Source organism: Sycon ciliatum, chromosome 5, assembly GCF_964019385.1.
Source record: "Sycon ciliatum chromosome 5, ocSycCili1.1, whole genome shotgun sequence".
Taxonomy (NCBI): domain Eukaryota; kingdom Metazoa; phylum Porifera; class Calcarea; order Leucosolenida; family Sycettidae; genus Sycon; species Sycon ciliatum.
This window is the reverse complement of record NC_088647.1, coordinates 32,153,811-32,172,095: the sequence shown is the minus strand read 5'-3', so window position 1 is coordinate 32,172,095 and position 18,285 is coordinate 32,153,811. Positions and strand designations below refer to the sequence as shown.

At 44.8% G+C, this 18,285-nt stretch overlaps 1 protein-coding gene across 1 annotated transcript in view; it reads right to left on the bottom strand.

The window, feature by feature from the left end:
- Nucleotides 1-1,793: 1,793 nt before the first annotated feature.
- LOC135818342 (uncharacterized) overlaps nucleotides 1,794-18,285 on the bottom strand; it is a 24,678-nt gene continuing 8,186 nt past the window's right edge. Inside the window, exons 6-9 of the mRNA XM_065331702.1 lie at nucleotides 14,529-14,831; nucleotides 7,439-7,723; nucleotides 3,279-3,605; nucleotides 1,794-2,289 (exon numbers count right to left, since the gene is read on the bottom strand). Coding sequence (XP_065187774.1) covers nucleotides 2,273-2,289; nucleotides 3,279-3,605; nucleotides 7,439-7,723; nucleotides 14,529-14,831 — 932 coding nt within the window. The 3' untranslated portion in view covers nucleotides 1,794-2,272. The remainder of the gene's footprint in view (nucleotides 2,290-3,278; nucleotides 3,606-7,438; nucleotides 7,724-14,528; nucleotides 14,832-18,285) is intronic.

Sequence of the window (18,285 nt, the reverse complement as noted above, 5' to 3'; positions counted from 1 at the left end):
GCCACCACAAACGCAAGACTGGATGCACGCACCCCTGTGGTAGTCATGGCCCAAATTTTCTCTGCCCACATCGATATTTTGCCGCACAATTTTGCCACAAATTTTTCGATATTCTGCTTGGCATTTCCTTTCTCCGTCGGTATTTTGCTTTGGTTTTGCTCGAGAAAAATGAGTTTCAAGGAAAACTCAACGATAATTGTCGCTGATAACGAGAATGTTTTTGATTGAGCTCCTGCTGCTGCTCAACTTTCTACAAAAATGTGGCCATGAGTCAGTTTTGTCCCACTTTTGTGCCTGTTTTCAACTTTGAAGACTGATTGCGTTGAGAAAGTCCCTGAGAAGCCTTGGATTTTCTGAAAAGCCAACCAAAACTCGATATTTTGCTCAAAACTTGCCGGCAACTTGCGCGTCCGATATTTTGCTCAAAGAATTGCTAGCAAATTTGGGCTATGACTACCCTGTGGTAGTCCCACTGAACTGTATCTAATAATGTGTATGATGCATGATGCATGATGTCTTGTATGTTTGGTCTCATTAGAGAGGTTTTGCATTCCGAATTTCGGAATTATTTTCGGAATGTGGCGGCAGCAGTCGAAAAAGTAGTCGAACTTTCGGAAGTGTGGTGGCGAAAGTGCATGGTTTTCCGAAAATGGATTTTCGGCTCTTTCATGTTTGGGAGTACATATTTGAATACAAAAAAGTGTATTTTTCATATTTGTATTTTTGCTTTCTGCTGCTCTCGATTATTTGAAAAAATTTCCACGTATGTAGTCAGTTTGATTTTTGCTGGTTTTGCTGCTCTCGCTGATCTCGCCATGTTGACTAATCTTCTCACACTCCATCACACTCTATCTTCCTTTGCCATGGAGCCTACTGACAGTACAAGACAGTAGTTCGCCAACCTCGTCTTCAGCTGTTGGATCACTTGGTCCACCATCAGTACGTCCTCGTCTTCGAACCGCACCCAAAAACAGTTTGGCTTGCGCACATGGATTTGATCCTGCTCAGGGAGTCGTAAAATACCAGGTATTTTACGACTCCCTGATCCTGCTCAACCTCTTCGACGCTCTCCATTTTGTTTTGCATGGCAACCCTTGGAAACGAAGTCGAATCAGATTTTCGGAATGCAAAACACTGAAAATACCGTTTTTCGGAACGCGCTTTTTTCGGAAAAGCACAGTCGAAAATAATTCCGAAATTCGGAATGCAAAACCTCCCTAATGACAAGCCTTCAGTAAACAAGAACCGTAGTAGAAGCATAGTCAATGTACTAGTACTGGTACTCTGTTCTTGCTGTACGCATTCTCCCCATACTCGGCATACCCGGAGTAGTGCCATGTGTTGGACCAGTGACGTAGGTCTCATGTGATACTTGTTTTAGCTACAGAATTGTACATATTTGCGCATGCTTGCGCAAGGTCGAGGAGATCGAGAGGGAGAGCCCAAGAATGGCGGCCAGATCCACATTGTCCTGATTATTTATTATCCAGAACCCTTTCCTTGTATTTATTCTTATTGCATGTACTTAAAAAAAAGAAATATTGACTATCCTTTTGCTTGATTAAACCGTGTTGGCAGTCACTCACACTCCCAAACCCTGCCACCAGCGATCCACAGTGACGAACTTGTCACCAACCCATCCAAAGCTCGTCATTAGCACATGCTGGGAGATTTCACACAAACAAACACGCACGCACGCGTGCATACACCCACACACTAGTACACACGTACATGTCGCCACAAACGCATGCATGCACGCACCCCCAATGCATACATGCATACATGCACTCCCTTCAGCGTCCCATAATAAGCACCAGCAAAGCAACTTTAAGAGAATGCCAAACATATGTAGGCATACACCAAACCAGTGAATATTGCATACATCAAAGTAGATAAACATTCCAAAATACTCCAGCCTCGAGGAAAACCTCACTGTCTTCAAAAAACAAGCAAGATTAAACCTTGGCACTTGGTTCATGCATTTTGAAACCCCCTCAATAGGCCGCGGAGAAGCCTCCGGGGAGTCCCTAAGTAATAATATAGAAATACAAAAATGGCAATGGTTTGCAGATATTGAAGTCTGATCGTTGATCCAGATTGTGTTCACTTAGTTGTATTGAGGTATTCTGGAAGATAATTATGTCAGCAGTAACGCAGTCAGAACCGTACAAACACTAGATGGATGCACAATATGAATTTCAGAAACAGAATCTTCAATCTCTGGACAGACCCGCGGCTTCACAAATTCAGCAGAGCATCTTTCGCAGAATATTCAATTCTGGACAGACTCTAACACAACAGAAACAAACAAACAAACAAACAAAATAAATAAACAAACGAACAAGCAACAACAACAAGCAAACAAACAAAATAAATAAACAAACAAACATGCTGTCAGACTGACATTGGAGTGACTGCTGAGTGCCAAGCACACCACAAGCACTTCCAACTGTCCACTCCGCAAACCTGCCTGAAAGCAACACTTCCTGCTCAATCCAAAGGTTTTGCGGGTAATTAACCCGAATCAGCCACTAAAGCTTGATAAGTAGGCCAAAGAAATTTGTGGCCCAGGCTCAGTGACGTGAAAAATTGATATGAAATCTGTCCCATGAATTATTGATCTCTTTTAATTGAAAGCTACCTTTCTCTGTTCACAAACTAAACCGGATTTTGAACTCCAACTTGGAAGGTTCATGGATATTGGTGGTAATTCCAAAGAGGGGATGGAAGGAAAGCCATTTTCCACGTTCTAAATTTAACATAATTTTCTTGGCGCACAATCCGGAGTTCTAACTGCACACCTGACGAGCCGTTATGAACTATACGTGGTAACAATCATCGTGTGATGCTATACACGTGTACGGGAGTCAGAGAACGTTGTGTGATAATGGCCTAGTTCTCTGACTCCCGTACACGTCAACATCTACGGTAAAAAGTCCGAAACGGCTGGCGGTGTCATCCGGCAGCCACAAGTGGAGTGCAGAGTATGTACATGGCGCTCTTCTAACGAGGCGCTTCGTGAGTCGATTGGGTTGTACATTTATGACTCTCTCCCTATGACTCTCTCCCTAGGTCATACACAGTCAAGTTGGGAGTTGCCAAGGGCAACTACATGTGCGTGATTCAAAACTATGTATGGCGGAACATGGCTTCGCAGGCAGTGTAACGTAAAACAATCCATACATCGATTACGCTTTATGCTAACGTAATTACGTCTGAACGTCTAAAATGATTCAATCATGCTGTATACATGTACAAGGTGAAATGATAATACTCACCAAAGCATACAACCGAGCGATGCGGACGGTAGTGAAGCGTATTTAATTTGTGGCGGATATGCATTATATTATCCACGTTGTTATACCTTCCGACAAAACCCTCCGTGTTAGTCCACATTCCGTACGAACCATAGTGAGCATATGCTGCGAATCTGTAAAGGGTCGATGCCACGCAATGGTCACCTTTCATTTCATTATCTTTAAGCAAAAAGCTACCCTGATCTCTGCACATCTTGTTTGCTTCTGTCCAGCTCGCAGTTAAAACAATACCGTTCCGGTCGGTCTGAAGGGTGGCTTTGTAGGAATTACAGATATGTGTTAAAGGTACTGTAGTGATGAAGCAAATGAACACACATGCACACATATGCACACACATGGGTTTACACACTCACACACACACACACTCACACACACTCACACACACACACACACATACACACATGCACGCACGCATACACACACACACGCATATACACACACACATACACACAATCAACACTGCTATCACGCGAGCTCGGGTCTGCGGCAGTGAAGCATACCCGCATCAGGCCACTCAAAACACTCACAAAAGCACTAAAACTACAATTACCAAACTGCCTTACCGATGTATGACCAGCTAAAACACCAACACCAACACCAACAACGCAACCCACAACAACCAACCATGCAATATAACAATTGTCAGACCAAGACGATCAACAGCAAACTGCAACAGAAGTTACACATTGTTAAAAACGGAAAAGGCAACTGGACCTAACTTGGTTGTGCTACTTTGCTGCTTCAAATTGTAGTTAGACTGCTTAGTCAAGTACTGGTATCATCACCATCCAGTAAAAGTCGACATTCTTTGTTACTGTACGACTGCCTTGTACTCGTTTGTTTTTGCACACACACCCCTCTTTCTCTCAATACTCTGTCAGTTCTGCGCGTAGTTATTTCACTTTCTGACTGCATTTAGTATCTAGTTTCAGTGGCGGACACTTACTCATATCCATATGAAGAGTTTGGATGTAAAGCGCGACAATCGGCCGAGATGAGAAATTGAGATTTTGAGTTCAGTGTGATCAATAGGTATAATAAAGACAACTTCTGTTTGGCTGTGTGGTTTTCATGCGCCCTCGGTAGGGCTGTATGCTTTAGCCCTTGATGGATAAGTCGTTGGCCTCGGCGGCCGTTCATGCGCCCTCAGCTGGCAGGTTGCCATTTGTGCGCCCGTGGTGGGCAGGATTACAAAGCCTGTCCCCTTGGAAAAATGCAATTCTGCGGCCGCTGCAAATTTCACAGAAGTTCCCATCATCCACGGAAATCACGGAATCCACACTTTTGCCTGCGGAATCTGAATTTTAAGGTAGATCAGTAAAATTCCTACTTAGAAAGCAGCAGAAAAACTACTTTGCGATCTGTTTGAGCACATTGCTCTTGCCAGTGTAGGTGAGTGCAGGTCTCTCCAAGATTCTTCACTCTCATTCACGGTTTGTGACTGCAAAGGATAGTGTGAAAAGTACTCCTTAAAGCAACAAGTTGTCATATCGTCTACAAGGAATGTGAACAATTTGCGGGGGGCTGGCTGTTGGCCTCAGTGGCGGTTCGTGTCGTCGGTCTGCAGTGAACAGCAGCAGGCTAGCCCTTGGCGGGCAACTATTTTCTGCACCTGCCCCTGGTAGGCAGTGTGAATCGCTGACGTTCCAATGTGATGACATTGCGCAGCTATTGTCATTTGCTTTCTTGGAACCAGTCTACCATCACATACTACTGTCGTGGACATGGAAACCCGGTTGGCGGTCAAGCGGCCCCAGGGCGCTGGCCATGCAGCCGGGGTTAGCACATGTGCACTGTGATCAACATGCGCATTGCATGCAACGTTCTGTACGCACTGACGGCGCCGGCCCCGGGAATTCGTCCGCATTTTCATGTCCACGCCAGTATCATATACAGTCAACTTTGCGTATAACGACACTCGGTGGGGCATCAGAAAAGTGTCCTTATTTGCGAAGTGTCCTTATACGAAGTCTTATTATATGCATACAGGTAGGCGGGACTTTGTTCTGGGCATGGAAATTCTGTCGTTACTCATGAATTGTCGTTATATCCGCAGTCAATATTAGCGAAATTGACTATAGACCTGCATTGAGCATATTCTTTTCAAATCTTTATTCGAAAACAAGTCATGACAACCCTCAACCCTGCTTGTGAGTGTGTGTGCATGAGTACATTGTGGCTACCCTGGGCCTCACTGCGACAGTCAACATTAGCTAGAGAAGGCTACATTGGGCCTCACTGCGACGGTCGACATTAGCTAGAGAAGGCTACCCTGGGCCTCACTGCGACGGTCAACATTAGCTAGAGAAGGCTACCCTGGGCCTCACTGCGACGGTCAACATTAGCTAGAGAAGGCTACCCTGGGCCTCACTGCGACGGTCAACATTAGCTAGAGAAGGCTACCCTGGGCCTCACGCGACGGTCAACATTAGCTAGAGAAGGCTACCCTGGGCCTCGCTGCGACGGTCAACATAAGCTAGAGAAGGCTACCCTGGGCCTCGCTGCGACGGATCTATTTACCCACATCACTGTGAGGTAGTTATAGTTTCATATTTCATAACCAGTTCCTACGCCCCTATTGTCAATAAAACTGCTGCATTGATTCGTCATTGTTCATGCAGGTAGAGTTGTCATTGAGCCAGTTCCTTACTCCATTCAATGATTGCATTGCCCATCCTGTGCAGCTACTATCTCTGGGAAGACATTACACTTATCTCCGTGAAGGTACTGTTAGGTACATCCTCCCGTACGTTCTACAACCTTTTCCAAGCTGGCCTGCATGAACCCCATACTATGTCGTACTCACCTTTTGTCTCCTTTTGTCATCTTTTGTTCTGTTGGCCTGGGTAGCTACTTGCGCACCCATATTTGCCATAGCTACCCAGGCCCTTTATCTTGCCGCCCTCACTCGATCTGTCTCGCTCTCTTCCACCATGTAGTCGTTTCCGGTTCGTCCTTGTCTTCGTCTCCTATAATAAATGTCTTGCCAACTACCTGTTCCCGTTGTTGGTTGTGTCTTGGAAGGTAAGACCCTTCTTCGTACTCAACAGTACTAACATATCTGTGTGAAGGTACTACACGTAACAACAGTATTAACATATCTGTGTGAAGGTACTACACGTAACAACAGTATTAACATATCTGTGTGAAGGTACTACACGTAACAACAGTACTAACATATCTGTGTGAAGGTACTACACGTAACTCCCTGAGGGTCCTCTTGTACAGGCAAAATAAATTGCACAAATCATTCAACAAACTCTCATAATGAATTCAGTAAACTTTAAAATCAATTCAAATACTAGTGAATCCATTGGAACACAAAAGAAGAAAGGAAAAAAAACTAAAGGTAAAAGAGCCAACAATATCATTACCATACTGGCAGAGAAAAGCAGCTATTTACAAAGGCCCTATTCCTGCCCCTGTATCTCCCCGAGGGTACTAACTTCATGAAGATAAATTGTTATGTCTGGCCCTAAGGGCCCACACACAGCATTACTCAGGTTCGTACAGTTATCGTAATAATCAAGGAACAGAAAGACCAGGAACTTGAAGAGAGCCTACATTCTCGGACCTAGTCCAGCACAGCAAGCATGCAAAACCAGCCACGAGCCCAGGCGCGCATGCGCGCCTTATCACATCACGTACACAGCACGATCTTCGTGAAGCTTTCCTCTGACAGAACAAGTGAATGTCCAGTGACCACTGGCAAGTTCAATTTTCATTTCATTGGCCATTCGAAGGCTTTCATGATGACAGCAACGAAATGCTGCCACAAATAGATCATTACTTGCGCTCAAGGGGCTCGTACTTTGCATTTTGTGTGACAATGCAATAGTGCAACATGGGATTAATCACTGTTTGTTTCCTACCCCCCCCCCACATTGTTATCCTGTGTTGCAACCTGATACAGTGTAAGTTTTGCTTGGTAAACAAGCACGCTTCAAAGAGCCCCGCACCTGGAGTACAGCTGATTTTCAGCTGATTTTTAGCTGTAACTTGCTGCACAAAGCAACCAACACAGTACAAGTAACGGTTACTAGCCTAGTATGCCACACATCATAATAATTATTAGACATAGTCATCATCAAAGGTTAAAGGGCTAGAATAGTGGCACTCACAGAAACATGCCGCAAGGTGTGGTGCCTTGGTTGCAACGGAGGAGTTTGGTCCTAGATCAATCATTGAATGCTTGGTGCTGTTAAACCAGTATGTAGGTTCGATATCCACAATGCGAGACACATTCAGCAGGAAACTGCTGACACCCGTGTTGTTGTGGACACTGGAATAGAGGTGAGCTCCAAAGCGGCATGTTTTGGAAGCCTCATCCAAAGTAGCTACTGGTTTTGGGTGCACGACAATATGATAAGCAATACCTGAAATGTTGATTGTACCAGCTAGTTGTGCTGTGTGCAGAAGCAAAGAAGCAGCATTATAAAGAGATAATCATGTCTGTAAGTTGGGTTTGGGGAAATCGGTGAATTGGCGCCGTCCCGATTTTCTTGTTCCGGGAATCAATTTGATGTCCTCGTTTTGTATCTCGAGAAACGTTACTCGTTAGGCTTTCCCCAAATTGGCCCGTTGTTTCGCCTATTGGGCTCTTCACTCGGCTGCAAAATCAGCTGATGGTTCACAAATTGGCTGCAAAATTGGAATAATATTGAAAAATCGGCTAAGAGAATTGTTGGCATATTGGTAGGGAGGGCCCAAATATGCTCAAAAATTTCGCATATCATGCTTTTTGTATATTGGCCACTTGCTTCAAAATATGCTTCGAAATCACACAAAAGCAAAAATATGCTCGAAATATGCTTGATCACCAGAACTGATATCAGTGATAATTATGCGAATTCTTTGCACCTTGCAGCAAAATATGCCACATTTGGTACAATAATATTATTATGCTAGATTTGATATCTATATTTTCGCAAGGTCGCACGCATAAAGTAGCAAATCTAGCATATTGTACCAAATGTAGCATATTTTGCTACAAGGAGCGAAGAATTCGCATAATTATAGGTAGGGGTGAAAGTTGGCACTGAGATCCCGAGTTCGAGTACTCTGATTTTCTCCGATCGAATATTCGAGTATTCGAGTATTTTTCATCTCCTAAAAATTGCACACCAAGGGCTTTAAAATGACATGATACAACCCTGATTGAACCGAGTAGCAGTCATTTTTCTCGGGTATATTGGGTGGTGGGTCATTTGGGCTCTCTCTACTCGTGAACAAATGTTCACCACACAGTCTGCACATCACCATCTGCCGACTGCTGCCCTGAAACTGCAGATTTCTGTAGTAAATGCATGGACCATGTATGAACGAGTACTCTGATTTATTCCGAGTACGATTATTTTTGAAAAAACCGAGCGAGTACTCGAGTACTCGGTATAATTGTTTCACCCCTAATTATAGGGCAGATTGCGGGAATAGACAAGGAAACTTACCACGGCACGCTCGGTCAGGGAACACTTCCAAACTTAGCCCGGAAGGAAAAATGCTCATCCAAACACGGGGTGAAATTTTGACCCGAGAAGAGAAGATCCGCGACTTAAGGTCGCATAAAGTAGCAAATGTAGCATATTGTACCAAATGTAGCATATCTTGCTACAAGGAGCAAAGAATTCGCATAATTATCACTGATATCAGTTCATATTTCGAGCATATTTCGAGCATATCTCGAGCATATTTTTCTGCTTTTGGGTGATTTCGAAGTATATTTTGAAGCAAGTGGCCAATATGTGAAAAGCATAATATGCGAAATTGTTGAGCATATTTGGGGCCCTCCCTAATCTTGAGTCAAAAAGGACCAAAATATGCTTCAAAATTGGTGAGATAATGGAAGATTTGGTAGATTTTCGTCAATTCTCAAAGGCATCCTCCAAAATCAGCGAATTTTTCGGCCGGAGGATTTGGGCATTTCACTAGTCATGATCTTCCTTAGGCCATGGTAAAAATTCTTTTTATTCTCAAGTACGTGCGCACCGATTTTTGGCAGCGCATCGACGATTTTTTTTAAATTCTATGCATGCATATGCTCGCATGAAAATGGTCAATGCGAAAGGCATGAATCAGGGAGTAATAAAAATGCCGGCATTTTCCTACTCCCTGGCCTGAATATAACATGTGACCATGTACATATGTGTGACCCTGTCTTTGGAAATAAAAAAATTGTGGGAAATACAATAAAAATCGCTCGCTCGCACCGATTTTCACAGGCTCATGACCTGAGAATCAACTTTATATTTTTCCAAGGCCTAATGGCTAATGTTTGTCTGAGAGGAGGTGAAAGGACACGAGTCACACGACCTCAACGCACTAGCACTACAATTACTGAAGTAGAGAGCTCGAGTGGTCATGCTCGCAGCAACATCATTCCTTCCTAAACGCATATTGCAACAATATTTTGTAGATTTTCGGAACCCTCCAAGAACCCTCCAAAATCGGCGAAAAGCTTAGCAATTTTTTTCCCGGATATGTCTCGTTTTTGGCGAATTTTTCGGCCGGCAGATTTGGGGAAAGCCTATTACTCGTACGCTATTCATCCTCTCCTCTGTGCTAGAGAAATACAAAATACAGGTGTATTGTGGAAGGGTAGGTAAACTTTGTGCCCACTATTTATTATTATTATTACTCAGTTGCATGTACGCGTTGGAGTCAACCATGCAAGCATGATCCACAACTTCGCTTATCCTGAACATGATAAACAGGACTATGACAGGGGAAAGAAATTGAGCTAGAACGATGATATAATGATATGGCCCAATATCTGAGAAAATCGACCTTCGGGGCTGTTTTGGTGAAATTGATTTTTTTATTGCAAATTGATGTCTTGCCTTTGTAGAGTACTGTGACTTCGTTACACGGCCATCAGACCAATATTGACCATGTAGAAATGCATTCTACAGTCAGGAGTCATGTTAATGAATTGTTCTTTTTTTACAATTTTGAAAGACCAGTGTGTTTGGAGCCACCAAAAATTGTTTCCATGTGATATCAATAGCCAACTAATATAGTAAAGTGTTTTGACTGTTCAGGTACTTCATTTCCAGCATTCCGTGACTTTATTGAGGTTGTGTAGTTGCAACAGCAGCAATAGCAGCATTAGAAGGAGAGGTGATTGATCTGTTCTTCTGGTGATGGACATGCTTGACAGGATAGTCTGCAACAGATTTTGACGGAACACCATGATACATGTGACAGCATTCACATACTTATTGTGAAGGAGTCAAACAGAGCAAATGCGTCCAGATTCGCCTTGTTGCACTTTGTGGAGACTGACCATTTCCAAACATCAGTAAACCAGCCTGACAAGCGTTTCACACCACCAACTCAAAAGTAACAGAATGTTACTCGAGATTGCCCAGCCTCATGTGCTCCGTGATGGTCTGATTCGCCATTATTAGCTCGAGTATCGAGCCTGCCATCCCAAACATTTTAGGATCATCGTCGCAAAGAAAACTCGCATCATTTCGTGCTGTTTTAGCAGGTCTGGCGTGACACTCAGGAAACAGTTCTGCCACTCGCGCAAGGGCGCCCAGCGACCTTGCAAGCGGCGTACCCTCAGGAATCCACCTGGTTGTCCTTGCCTGGAGCTGTAGCAGCTATCGCTGAGGCAGACTGTGGTTGGCCTTGATCATACTCATCCAGGCCAAGTCCTCATCATCGTCGGCCCCGACAGGTAAGTACCGCGTGTCACTTGCGATCGATTCGCCTGACATGCGCTCTCAGAACTAGAAGCGCTGTCGCCGCTTGACAGGATATCCACAAAGAACGATGCATCACCGTCAATGGGATCGCGGCTGCTGTGCTCCGTGAGCCCAATAACCAACTGACACAAGAATCGCCTTCAATTTTCTTCCGCCATTGTCGTCTCTGCACTTTGCTTTGACGGAATCGATTTTTTTGCGAACAAATTTGTTTTTAGTGTTTTCTCAAAAAAACCGCGTAGCCCCGAAGGTCGAAAGTCTCAGATATCGGGCCATATAATTATCATATACAATGTAGCTCATGGGTATTGAAGATATGTCATTTATGAATATGTCTACCGTATTATATCTAATATAAGCACAGTCTCCAATAATAGCACGTCTCTAATAAAAGAACACCTTGGGGAAGCATTCAAAAAATAAAGTGCTCAGTCTCCATTATAAGCACACTGTGTAAATTCATTATCTGTACCGGCGAAAAAACCCTGAAATGTGTGTGTCTGAGATGAATTTGGCATGGCAACATGCCTCTGAAATGAGGTTGAAATAATAATGGAACAGTCTCCAATAAAGGAACGTCTCCATTAATGGCATGGGGCGGAGTTACATTGAAAAAATAAAGGACCGTGCTTATATTAGAGATAATACGGTATATGTCATTGAATATTGCAGCCTGAGTGATAATAATAGTGCTATTTCCTGAGTTTGACTGTTTCAGGATCTGTCGGAATATCACGATGCACAGATCTTCATACATAGATCTCGCCATGCGGGTCGGTCATGGGCAATGGCTCGTAGGCTCTGCAGAGCGTCTAGGTTCCCGAGCAATCCGGCATTGGCTTGGCGCAGATTTCCCACCAATGCCTGCGGCAGGGTCGTCCGTGGTCTACCCCTCCAGCATTCCTGTTGCTGATTGGCGAAGTACGCGAACATAGCCATAACAGCTGGGGATTCATCTGCCATCCGCAGGATGTGGCCAAACAGCCTCCAGTGTGATCTCTTGACCATGACACTCAAGGGTTCAGCTTCGCATCTGGCATAGAGAGCATCATTCGGTATTATTTGTGGCCATTTCACACCGATGAGTGACCTTAGCTGACGGCGATTTAACTGGGAAAAATTGACAACTGTCCCACATGTTAAATTTGTCGAACTCTCCAGTCTTGCAGTATTTCGAAACCCGCTGACAACTCGGCCGGAAGATGACTACATGTATTTGTTGTAACTAGCTTACCTCCACCTGCTCCCAGCCCCGTGATATCTCCACACTCAGACAATTGGACGACGATAACTACATTTAGAAGACTGTTTATTACAAGACGACTGCGGAAACACAACTAGACATGACGAACTCAAGACGAAGACTGCTTTTCACACCACAGCAACACGCGCATGCACCAACACCACGTACACAAAATAACGTACTACAACATAACTCCCTCCCAGGAGAAGAATCGTCCTTGATTCTAATAATAAAACAGAGGAAAAAGAGGAAAAGATCACACCAATCATTCAATCGTACCACACCAGTCACCCCCTGAAATAAAATACTTCTGCCTGCACCGCAGATTATAAAAATCTGTCTGCCCACCCAGAAAAATGCCACGATCGCTGTCATACATGTGGGAACTGATAACCTCAAAAACTCTAAGCTACTTCACTCAATACACCACCTCAAACCACGCAAAAATTCTAAAATGTGAGAGCACGAATCATAAGAATAACAAAAGGAACAAAATCTACTGGCTCTGTGGGGGCCTCTAGTTATCCTCATAGAAGAGCAAATCAAAAAACGAACAGAACACACGAGCTGTGCGGGTGCCTCTTTACCCTCGAGGAGAGCAAATAATAAGAAACAAAATGTTTGGAGAACAGAAAATGCAAAACTCACATACTCATCACGTTCAAAACGACACACGTACCCTCTCACCAACGAAACTCCTCACGCCATCAATCATATCGTCCGCCACATCACGCGAAATTACGCATCTATGAGCGACATCCACAGAACCTGCTGGGAGAGTACACGTGTACTCGAATCTCATCCTGAGCACGCTTGTTCTTCTTTTTTTTCAGCTCCAGTATAGCTGTATTTTTCATTGCAAAGCCGTCCTCGATTGTTGTGTTCGTTGTTCAAACGAAATGGACATTCAATCAAGAAGGCAGAGGACGTAAGAGCCTGATTGGAGTATCTAATGGCATAGAACGGCCACAGAGAGATACTTTGCGATTTTCTGATTATAGAATACCGTACGCACGATGCAGAGTTCAATTTGTGCGATATCAAAATTGTTCATGACCTACCACATCGAGCAGAACGAGATCCAAGCACAAGCTTAACGACGGCTAGGCTGCCGGCCTGACTGGACAAAAGATCTCTGGCTTCACAAGATGCCAGAAGTCGGAAACCATGTCCTTTGCCGCGACATCCATCTCCGAAAAGATCTCCATCGTCGTCTAAAAAGGCTTGAAATACTCAATATTCAACCGAGATTCGCGGTCTCACCCTTTCTCAGATCTAATCATTTTTTGTTGTAGCAGTTGCAGGGCAAATCCCCGCGACTACTTCAACAGGGCTTGGCTCCAAAGCATGCCTGGAACAAGTCATATCGAGGTTGCAAGCCACCCCTCTCAGCAAGAAATTCGAAATTTCAATGGTGGAAGATGTACTATGAAGAGAATTTCAAAAAGTATGGTTCGAGGCGCGATCGTTCAACCTACATCATTCATACTTTGCAGGATGGTTCTGACCTACATGCTAGGCATGGAACCACAGGGTTTGATGTCATAGCTGACACACATAGTCACACACACAGCACATTCGTGTGCACAGATACTAAATTAGTGAACGTCGTCATCTTCTTCCCGCCGGTCTCAAATGTACTATGACGTACTATTTCGCCTGACGATCTCAAGTCATCACGCCGTCTGTCACGTGGTCCGCCATCTCAAGGAGCCGCGGCTGCTCACGTCTTCACCTTCAGGTTTTTCTGGTGTTATGCTGGGCACAGTTTTACGTCGTGTCCGGGACCACTCAATGACGACGACCGACGAGAGACGGGAGAGATGATTGATAAAGGACGATGACGACGGACGAAACTATGAGGAAGACTCGAGATGACATTGGAAACTGGGAGCGAAGGCCACGCAGGACGAATCCAGAAGTTTACGTATACGACAAATTTCCACCATCGCTGACACCAATGTTGTAACTGCCTTTTCTTCACCTGCTCCTAGCCCCGTGTCATCTCCACACTTATACAATGGACGACGATAACTACATTTAGAAAGACTGTTTATTGCAAGACGACTACGGAAACACAACTGGACATGATGAACTCAAGACGAAGACTGCTTTTCACACCACAGCAACATGCGCATGCAACACCACGTACACACAATGTACACATGACGTGCACAAAATAACGTACTACAACATATTTGAGTATTGTTTTGTCAAGTGAGTTCACACTGCATTTTAAAACCAGAAAAAATCCCTTACCGTAGCATGCTACCTGCCCTTCTTTTTGATCTTTTCCCAAGTAGGTTGTATAGCCAGCCTTGCGCCATAGGTAATTCAAATTGTAACCAGCAGTTTCCTGCAGGTACTGATAACCAAATGCAGTGGCACAATTGCTCGCCCTTAATGGTGCAATTGTTGCTCCCATGGCATGACAGGCGGTCCTGGCTTCCTGTAATGACACCAGCTTTGTGCGAACATTACAGGTGGACCGCGGTAGGACCATATATCCACCAATTGGACAATTTGGAATCCCATCGTTATGCCTATCGTCTGAGTAAAAATCTAATGGGAAGAAAAGCAATAAACACACACACACACACACACACACACACACACACACACACACACACACACACACACACACACACACACACACACACCTTCAGACCTCAGACACACACACACACACCTTCAGACCTCAGACCTGCCCATCCCGGAAACGATGATAGTGAACAGCTATGTTAGACATAGCAATTTGTGCTGGGAGAACATTACTCAACAGCTTGCAAGGCTGATGGATTGACCGCCGCTAATTTTAGCCTGGTATCCACCACACAGCTGATTGAAGTGACCTTTTCTGGCCAGTGAATCCTAATTTTCATTTTTTCCATTTACACACACACACACACACATACACACACGCACACATTCAGCCAGTCTTTCTATTTCTCTTTCGCTCTCTTATCCACCAAACCCAATTCGCAAGGCTGGATGTGTGTGTGTTGGGGAGGGGAAGGGGAAGTGGCTTTTGTCGCATCAATGCAAACAGTGGCTGAACCCAGAAGCCATCATGAGCGGCGGCTGGATAGACGTGTGGCCTCACGACAAGCCCAGCACAGCCCAAGGGCAAGCAGTATAGCTGGCTTGGTCTAAGTTCTACTCCTCACAACCAATCTGTAACGTTTGGATTTGTCCAACGTCAAAACACTACGCTCCACACACAAACTACACTCAACAGCTCCAGACAGCGACTGAGGTTTACTCCCGTGGCTATGCAAAAGACGTTACTTCAGTAACGTCTCGCGCTCGCCAGGGTCCACACAGCTTTAGGCTGCGTTTACACGACAACGATTAAAAACGATTTGCGTTTACACGACAACGAAGTAGGACCTAAACGGAACGAAATCATTGCGTTTACTACTATCGTTTACACGACAACGCCCGAAAACGATACCTAAACGGAACGAAATGGAAACGCACTTCAAAGTGTTTTGAAACGTTTTCAAAACGTTTTCAAAACGTTTTCGTTCTCGTGTAAACGGTGAAAACAGTGAAAACGATTGGAAACGGAGCGCGGTCATGGAAACCATTCCGCGCGGGACTGTATTTCACGGGAAATACCTGACCTTTGCGACCACCAGCACGTACCAACTCCAACTAACGTGTTACTTCCCGCCCTTGCGCCAAGTCAGCACGTGCTAACTCCAGCCTGATCGCCCGTTTTCCGTTTTCGTGTGAACAGTTCAAAACGATTTGCCGTTCTCGTGTAAACGGTTTGAAAACGATTCGAGGCCAGCCCGTTTTCGTTCCGTTTCGTTCCGTTTCGTTTTGTCTCCGTGTAAACGCAGCCTTAATTTCGTGTTTGTTTGTTTGTGCCATCGGCATGCCTGGCGCTATCCCGTACCTGTCCCGTACCGTACCATCAAAGACAGCTGGCCACAATATTCAAATAGGACTGTCAAATGCGAGATCATAACGTGAAGCAACTTGGAAGAATGAGTATGCTCGACATGCATAACTACCAGCTTGAGACAGGGCTACCTGTCAACAGCCGGGAAAATTGCCATAGAGCCTTCCCCGCCTGTGCTGTCACTGTATGGAATGCCCTACTTTAACTCGTATAACTCGTATACTCGTATACTCTCAGCACTCAAAGCTTGTTATGTAAGTAGTTATCATTCGTTCATTGTCTCACAAGGAGAAGAAGAGACAAGGCAGTGCGAGTATGCGCACTGCTATCCTGCTACACTACCACCCGCCGTCCTCAGCCAGCCACCTGACCGGAAACGGCTGCAAAGTTTCAAAGTGTCTGTATTCCGGCACCTCCGTGCTCAGCAATGGCACTGGGCCACTGACACTCTGTAATATGTATGCACATCTGCCTACACACTGCTGCATATTGCCATACGCCTCGTGCCCTGCTTATCCTTTTCTCTGGATCTGAATGTGCACCCCTTACGCATTATATAATTATACTATATTTAGTTTTCTCCTCCTCTCTTGCTCCCCAACCCTCCCCGCTCTCTCTCTCTCTCTCTCACTCTCCCTCTCTCCCTCACTGACCCCATGCACTTTCACCCCTACTGTATGAAAGTGCAGCTCACACCGTAGTGCGAGGAGTGCTTTGCTACGGTAAACTATGTCCTTTTTCCGGGTTTCAAAATGATGTTGGGCACTAGTTTCGAGCTAGCTCCTAGTGATTTTATGATGTTGGTTGCTAAATTTCGCAAATCCGAACGGGAGTTACTTCGGAATAACAAGGTAGCGAAGAACAGACTATTGCAGGAACCAAAATGCACTTCTGACGGTGTTTCATGTCATCATTTCCAAATCACGCAAAGCGCAATGGCAAGGGTTTTTCTCGAGCACTTCAGAGTTTTCAACAAGTTAGCAGCGACTTTGTAGGTGTAGCTTCTGTGACATCCCCCCTGTTCGACTTGCAACTGCAATACTGCGACCGGTCAAGTCGTTGAATGAGGATTCGTCAGAACAATCACCGTTCCATTCTGAAAGCGCGACATCGTGGCACTGCAGAAATTTCATGATTTGAAAACCAGATGGATTCTACGGCATTACTTCATGAAGAACGAACTAATAACAAAGACAACTCATTCATCATATAAAAGGAAATCTCGACCGAAGTTTTTTTCTTTGCAGCAAGATAATGACAATCGCTTTCGCAGAGCCTCTTGGTAAGACATAGCCAGTTTGTAGGCATTAAAGTCGTTCTCGTACGCATTCGACCTTCATGCCAGTTTTCTATGACTATATTGACCTGAAAAGACGAAAATAGTATGGACCCGCTGGGGTGGGCGTTTGCAGCGAAGTGGGTGTTTGCAACGGACTTTACGGTATATCTGTCTCCTCTGCAATAGCTGCTGCTTCTTCATCAGTCGGAAAAGCAGCAGCGCTCACTCTTGACCGGCCCGCGCGGCCATTTCTTCAGCTGAATATCGAGGTTCTCGGCCCCAGACCGAAGTCATGAAGATCAGCCATGGCTGCATCCTCACTCTCACATGGAGTTACGTCTCTGAGGTCGCTTGCACCACCTACTATCGGTCGCCAAATCATTTGAAATAGCATTGACACTATTGCTTTCACGCACTCCTTTTGACCTAGCTGCACGCTATGACATTGCGGAGGGTGTGGCGCGGGTGTGGCGCGGCCGCATGACGTCATGGCGCAGCCCCCGAAACTCAGTTTTTCAAACGGAAATATCTAGAGAACGCTTTGTCGAAGACACGTGGGACCAACACCATATTATGTGAAGAGAAGCCAGGTGTCAAAACCAATCCAAAATATGTTAACTCTCGTCTTATTCATCGGTGCAACAGTAAGAAAAAAATTAGATGTCTACGTTTCGTGACGAAAAACCTAGGCGAGGCTTATACTCCGGCAAGTATGGTATTATTTTGAGGTGTGTTTTTCCAAATGACAGGATGTAGCTGCAGTCTGTATTGGCTATAGCATATCTTTTCTTTTCACCTATGTCTTCACGAAACACAGACATGTAGCC